The 7,848-nt window shown below is 34.1% G+C and overlaps 1 protein-coding gene across 1 annotated transcript; it reads right to left on the bottom strand.

Annotated features, from left to right (window-relative positions):
- Window positions 1–2,022: 2,022 nt before the first annotated feature.
- LOC134839775 (retinal homeobox protein Rx-B-like) lies at window positions 2,023–5,634 on the bottom strand. Its single transcript, XM_063855397.1, has 3 exons — window positions 5,542–5,634; window positions 2,659–2,845; window positions 2,023–2,348 (listed from the first exon to the last, which is right to left on the bottom strand). The coding sequence occupies exons 1-3, from the start codon at window positions 5,632–5,634 to the stop codon at window positions 2,023–2,025; spliced, it is 606 nt and encodes a 201-aa protein (XP_063711467.1).
- Between the last annotated feature and the right edge of the window lie 2,214 nt (window positions 5,635–7,848).

Below are 7,848 nucleotides of genomic sequence, written 5' to 3'. Positions count from 1 at the left end.
AAATTGGACATCCAGAAGTTTTTTATTACTAAAAGAAAACTGGTAAAAAGGGCAGACAAATTCGTTAAACTATCGTTAAACTCATATTTCAGCCCCATCTAATATTTTTGCGTATTCAAACAAGGCACATTCTTATTGCAAAGTTCAAACCCGAATTTTAAACTTGAATTTTCGGGCCAATTTGTTTTATTTAAATTACGCAAAACTACTGGATCAAAATTAAAACAAACTGTAACAAAATTTGTCGGATCGAAGCAAAGTGTAATCAATTGCTCTGAAACTGTTTTCGAAAATATCAATTTAAAATTGTTCTTAAATAAAAACAAGACTGCTCGTATCAGGGCGAAGCGCTGAATGTTCCGACTGCCCTTTAAGGTTTATGGAGCAGTAATAACATAAGGAAAATAAATGTAAAAAAAAAACGAAAAATTTTTTTTTTCTAAAATTTGAAATTTTTTACGAAAATCATCACCCCACACACCATATAAAGTACAAAAGGATAATTTTTGCTCCTTGTAACAAATCAATTATGGCAAATAAGCTTCTTTCAACTAATTTGGAACGATTTATAAGACGGATTAACTCTCCGCTTACGCGTTACTAGCGCGAAATAGATCGCGCGTTAATTGTCCCAAATTGGCCGATATGGCAACCTTTAAACCCTTTAAACTTTACGAAAAATGATCACAGGTGAAATATCTTTTCAAATTTGAGCTGAGGACAACAATACCTTTCGAATGATATAAAAAAATTCTGTCAAAAACGGCTAGTTAAAAAGTCGAAATTTGTCTGAAGAAAAAAACCCACCCCGAGCACAAATATTCCGTTACTTTCGTATCAAAAGTCGGAACAAAAAGAACGAAAAAAAGGATGTCCTCTTTAGTTTTAGCGGATTGATAACCACTTGCGTATAAAATCACGAAATATCTCAGGCGTTAATTGTCCCAAAGACAATTTTCAAGCCACCATAACTTTACAAAAAAACACTAACAGGTGAAATACTTTTTTTAAATTGAAGCTCAGAGCAGCAATAACTTAATGCTGATATTTAAAAATTCCGTCAGAAAAAAAACTATTTTAAAAGTCAAACTTTGTCTTGAGGAAAAAGCCACTCCGAGCACAAATGTTCGAAAGTTGGTTCAAATAACTATGAAATGAAACCAAAAGACTGTACAATTGATTTAATTTGCTGGAATTGTTTTTGATTTGATGAAGTTATCAGACTCGATTTTTGTTGCGATCAGTCCTAGTTGACATTAGAATGTAATTATCACGAAAAAAAAACTGAGCTTTTAGATTTTATCTGATTTAAACTGAAAATTTATCCACCAATTTTTCATCACAATTAAGTTTTGGGAGAACAGCAATTTGAAATTTTGTTTGAAATTTTACTTAAGATTTTATTGTAAGTCAATCCACACATGCTATTTAGAAAAATTGATATATTTTGCATGTAGAAAAGTATTAAATAGACTAAATAGCATGCTTCAATTGAATTTGGAATGATTTCTAACACGGAATAAATATCCGCGTACTCATTAATAGCACGAAATATAATGCGCGTTAATTTTCCCAAATTGGAGATTTTTCTCATACCCCCATAACTGTGTGAAAAACAATCACAAGTGAAATATTGTTTTTTAAACTGAGCTCAGGAAAAAGTTTTCTGCCTACTGAGAACATAGTTTAAAAAAACGTTTGAGGTTTCAGATTTTCTTCGTTTTATCTAGATAATTTAAATCAGCACAAAAGGATTTTGCGAGGTTCAAAAAATAACATGAAAAGATAAATAAAAACATCTCTGTGATAGAATAACGTCTCATATATAGGTGTACTTTTTGGAAATAACGCATTGAAGACGATCGCACAAATAATTTTTGGATAAAACATACTGCAGAGTTTTAGGTTTGTACAAAGCTTTGACGGATATTGCGGTTACTGAGGTACTAAAGTTGATCACATTCAGTCACTCAGAAGCAGCTGAAGTTGAATTTGGTTACAATCATGCTCTCTAGAACATAATCACTCCTGCTCAATTTTTGTCACTATGGACTCTTGTTGACGCGATATCATTTCAGTTGACCTTTGATGACGCACCAGATTCTGATACATGCAAAGATAGGACAAAGAGTACAGATTGTGGTATGGTGCAGTGTGAACAGCCCCGTTGTTTTCCTGCAGAACACTTACAGGAGCTGTGTTCACAAAATTGTTCACATTTCTAAAGAAAGGCGCTAAAGGAACATTAGCAGCCATCTGCAACTGGGTCGGGGTCTGCCGATGAGCTGAATTGACTTTTTTGAGATTAGTGGGTTGGCCCATATTTTTGGTTACTTCTGCACCTGAGCCTGAACCGAAAAAAAAAATGTCGTTTAGATGAGAATTTATCTGCATGGTGTCACGTTTCGTGATTGAGTTAGTCTTACACTTGAAATTTAGTTCATACACGGAATTGCTCAGGATGGTACTTTTCAACCTGTTATTTCTAAATTATAGAAAAAATCTAAATAATGAACTCAAAAAATTTTCAGCGCCAAAATTTTTTTTAATACTTTTTTGTTCTGATGGTTTTTTCCAACCCCTGAGAACTCGTTCTTCTTAAGCCCTCTTCCTAATTGGCAGTCCAAAAACATAATATCAACTTAGAGCTAAACTTGCCGCTTTTTGTTTGGCCAAAATGACAGTCGTTTATCGGAGTTTCGCACTCAGAGTGATCTTCAGCATTATTCCCCCGTGCTATTGAATCGCCCACCGACCGATTCCCTCCCCCAGTCTCAACGACAGCCGAGCTGTTCCTCAGATTTCTCTCTTTCCTCCATCTGGCACGCCTGTTCTGGAACCAAACCTAGAAAAAAGCCACAGCAAGTTCATCAGAGGGCTCTTTTCCCGGCAAATTACCGCTCATTTCCATAAAACAAAAAAATACTGTAGTGAGTCTTTATTTTTAATTAGTACAAGGGAGGCTACAATGAGAAACGTCATCAAAGCGGGAAACAATGGTATGCCCGCAACTTCGGCATGACTTCTAGTCATAAGAATGAAATCTATATGACCAGCAATCTCCTACTATGAAATTTAAGGACTACCATTCTTTCTAACGTGGGAATTGTATGACTAGCACTCTTACTCTTCCGTAAACTTTCAAAATTCACAATTTTCTTTCATTGTTTTCGTTCTACAGTGTTAATTTGAATTATATATGGACAAAACGATAGAAACTTGAAACTTAAAACGCGTTCTTCCCAAATTGGGTTGATTTTAGACAAAAATGATGAAAAACCAATCTTGCTTAAAATTTTGAGACAATTATTAAGGTGCAATTTGTTTTGCAAATCATTTTTGGGCCAAAAAATTGCACCAAAACGATCTTGTTCGCTTTTTAGTCACTCAAAAATTACTCCAAACCTATTTGTTCATTTACTGACAACATTATGTCACTGCAAGCCTCTAACGTAGCCCAACAAAATTTGAGAAGTTTGGTGTTTTAGATTGTAAAAATAATATTTTTTGGCTATCAAACAAAAAAATATATATGTTTAAATGAGGCTGAGAAAGTTATACCCTTCTCAAATTTTGTTGGGTTAAATAAGCGATAAGCAGTGATACGCTTGTGTCAACAAATCAAAGTATAGGTTTGGAGTATTTTCTGATTGACTGAAAAAAGCCAAAAATGATCGCTTTTGGGGTAAATTTTTCAGCCCGAATTTTGCAAAAACAAATTGAGCGACTTTATTTATGTTAAAGTTTTGCGACAAACTAATCTTATCATTTTTTGTCTAAAATCAACTCATTTTGAAAAAAAATGTGTTTTTAGTTTTATTCGTTTTGTCCATATAATTTAAATCAGCACTAAATTTGTGTTTGTATTTGCGCTAGTTTTTATATATTTGTGTGTGACGAATTTTGCAAAAACAAATTGAGCGACTTTATTTATGTTAAAGTTTTGCGACAAGCTAATCTTATCATTTTTTGTCTAAAATCAACTCATTTTGAAAAAAAATGTGTTTTTAGTTTTATTCGTTTTGTCCATATAATTTAAATCAGCACTAAATTTGTGTTTCTATTTGCGCTAGTTTGTATATATTTGTGTGTGACGAACTTTGCAAAAACAAATTGAGCGACTTTATTTATGTTAAAGTTTTGCGACAAGCTAATCTTATCATTTTTTGTCTAAAATCAACTCATTTTGAAAAAAATGTGTTTTTAGTTTTCAAGTTTTATTCGTTTTGTCCATATAATTTAAATCAGCACTAAATTTGTGTTTGTATTTGCGCTAGTTTGTATATATTTGTGTGTGACGAATTTTGCAAAAACAAATTGAGCGACTTTATTTATGTTAAAGTTTAGCGACAAGCTAATCTTATCATTTTTTGTCTAAAATCAACTCATTTTGAAAAAAATGTGTTTTTAGTTTTCAAGTTTTATTCGTTTTGTCCATATAATTTAAATCAGCACTAAATTTGTGTTTGTATTTGCGCTAGTTTGTATATATTTGTGTGTGACTCAAAATAGATGCCTATGTATCAAAAAATCTCCGACTGACCTTTAAGTGGTATCGTACGTAGTTTTTGTTTTATAAATTTTTGTTAAACTGTAATTTCTAGATTGTCAATATCAAAACTAAAGAGCTAAAACTAGACGAATAAATGAATGTGACCAGTATTGACAACTGTTTAATATTTATCAGTATCCGGGTAAAAAAACTATTTAGTATTACTCGAGCAGTTGCTGGGGAATCCAAAGCTTCACGGATCGATTTCGGAATAATAAGTGGAACAACTGGTATCTTTTTAGTTCCGGCTTCAGAAGAAAAAAATGAATATTTGTGCCAATATTTATTTTTCACACCTAAAAGTTTCGATGACGTAAGCTCAAAATTAAAAAGATTTTTTACTTGTAAATTTTTTTTTTATAATCATGGCGGTTTAAATGGCGGTTTTTTTGTATAATCATGTCACCTTGGATATTTTAGTGAAATAAATGCGCGTTATGTTTGGTTAAGCTTACGCGTAAAAGGCAATGTAATTCAGCTCAACATGTGATCCAATTTGATTTGAAGCAAAGATATTTGGAACTATTAAGACAATGCTAGACGCGACTTACATAATATTGTACTTTGCTTACAAAAGAAAATCGGAAAAAAATACATTTTTTCTTCCAATTTTTGAAATTTGATTTTTAATTTTTTTTAAACCTTAGACCTTAAGTTTCTTGGATTCTTAGTCCTTTGAAAATGACTTAATTCTTGCATCTTGTAGAGCGCTTGAAGCATTAAAGGTTTTGTCCTGATACGAGCAGTCTTGTTTAGTTTTTACCTCACATATAGATGAGCTTACTAAAATACTTCTACCATCTTTTTAATACTGCTCAAATACAGGTTCTGAAAGAGACCAACATAAAGACCATCAAATATGGAGTTTATAAATATACTGATAAAATATGTCACAGTATCAACGTAATAAGTGCTTGTTACAACCTACCCCTTCCTCTTCACCCTACCCCTACAGTAAAAAGGTGCATACTATAAAGTCATAAGCCTACTTGTACTCTGGCTTCGGTCAGTTTAATCCTATTGGCCAGTTCCTCGCGAGTGAACACATCTGGATATGGCGCGCACTCGAATGCACGCTCCATCTGGTCCAGTTGTTCGGATGTAAATGTCGTCCGATATCGACTCTTCTTCCTAGCACTGCCAGAGTGACATGGCAACGAACTACTACCACTGTAATTGAAGCCTAAAACAGCGTGTGCTCTGAAGGGTCTCTTTGATTTCAAAAATTACAATTCGAGACATTTCATACCAACGTTCGCTTAAATTATTAGGAGATCAATCTTTACTATTCATATTGAGCAAAAATAAGCGCTTCGGATTTTTTTTAGGTCGACCAAATTAATTTTCTGAGCTCTCGCAAAGAGCACTAAAAAGTCCCTGTTTTGACCGCAGGCGAATTTTTGAAAAATAGGCCAAAAAAGAGTTTTTACTTTTTGGAAAATTTTGACAAAAAAAAGCGTTTTTTCGGCGCTCGCTCCTCCCTCAAAATTGGTATATATTGGCACCGAAGGCGGCTTTAGAAAAATTTTAGGATCAGTCAGCCAAAAATGGACATCTCAAAGTAGTGCAAAGATGCACTTGTATACGCTCTTCCGGTTTAATATTGAACTCATTCAAAAGTTTGTCGCACCATATCTAGAGTTGAATTTGATCGGAATGCTTGTTGCAGTTGGCCCCTTTTGACCTTCGTCTGAATTAACTGTGTTCCGATTGGCTGATGCGGTTACAGTTGAGAAATGTTTATCCAAACTGAGAGGACTGGACCATTGTTTCAGTAAGCCTAAAAATAGCTATTTTACTTTTAGAAAATCTTTTTCCTCCTCCTGCCAATAGGTGAAGAAATTGTCCTGATTAACGCACCGCGTAAGGCCTGAAATGGTATTCAGATGTAGATTTGTTCTAAAATAAACACTTATTATTGGCAGTAGATTTATTTGAACATAAATTATTCACTACGTTTGATGGGAATAGAAATGGCGGTGCCCAATTCTGGAAAAAAATTTTTGAGAGGATCATTGGAGAAAACCAAAAGAAAACAAAGATAGCTGGTTACCAGGGGCGGATCTGGATTTTCTCGAGGGGGGGGCGGATTTTCAAAAAAAAAATCGAAAATTTTGACGACCTTTTCTTTTTTTTAGGTCGACCAAATTGATTTTTCGAGCTCTCCCAAAGCACTGTTTTGCCCCTATTTTGGCTAAATTTTCTCCGCCGCAGGCAAATTTTTGAAAAAACAGTCAAAAAAGCCGTTTTTGGGCACTTTTTGAAAAATTTTGACAAAAAAATCGCGTTTTTTTGGCGCGCGCTCCCCCTCAAGGTTAGTATATATAGGCGCCAAAGGCGCTTTAAGAAAAATTTTAGGGTCGGTCGGCCAAAAATGGATTTCTGAAAAAGTATCAAAGGGGGGACCCTTTGAGTCGGCAGGGGGTCGAATCCCTGAGGAAGAGGGGCGTCCGCCCCCCCCCCCCCCCCTAAATCTGCCCCTGCCGGTTACTGTGCAATTAGCAGAGAATGTTCCGACCAGTCTTAAAAAATTACAACAAAATTATTTTTCCAATTAGTGTTGTTTGTTAGGGAATCTGAGCGAAAAAGCAGAGCTTGGGAAATTTTGTCAGTCATTGTAAAATATGCAAAATGGAAAACATTTTTTGAAGACAATTAACAAGGAAAACAAAAAATCAAGCGATATTTTTTTTCTAAAAAATTTTCAAAATTTTTTTCCCAAATTTTTGAAGTTTTTGATTCCTCAGATGAAGCAAGTTTCATTTGAATAAAACCAATTTCATTTGAATAAAAGTAATATCTCAAGGCTTAAATTAAGCATAAATAATCTAATGTAAGCCTGCTCACTCGCTCGAATTTAGACGAAAAATCAAAAATTTCAAAAACCGGTTTTTCTCGACACATAATCTAAACACATAAGTTTTGATACTATAACTTAATAATAAGCTACCTTCAGCATTGCCACCGTCCTTCTGTGTAATCGTTTCGCTTCCTGACAAACCTCTAGAAAGTGGAGACTGGTTGAACTCTGAAGGCTGGCACGGCAGAACTGAACTTAGTATGCTATCTATGGTGAACATTACGTCCTAATGGGGTAGGAGCAGTCAGTAAAATTTGGCGACAGATTCGATTTTTGGTAAATTTTTCAATTAAAATCAAATACTCAATTACGATTCAGGGTAAAATCGAATCTGACTCGGTTTAATTTACCGACCTGACATACAAACAAATTTTGACAAATGCTATTTATGTTTAAATCAATTTTGAGCTTCAGCTTGTGACAGAAAATAACACAA

Source organism: Symsagittifera roscoffensis, chromosome 2 (assembly GCF_963678635.1).
Source record: "Symsagittifera roscoffensis chromosome 2, txSymRosc1.1, whole genome shotgun sequence".
Taxonomy (NCBI): Eukaryota; Metazoa; Xenacoelomorpha; order Acoela; family Convolutidae; genus Symsagittifera; species Symsagittifera roscoffensis.
This window is presented reverse-complemented; position numbering and strand designations above follow the sequence as displayed.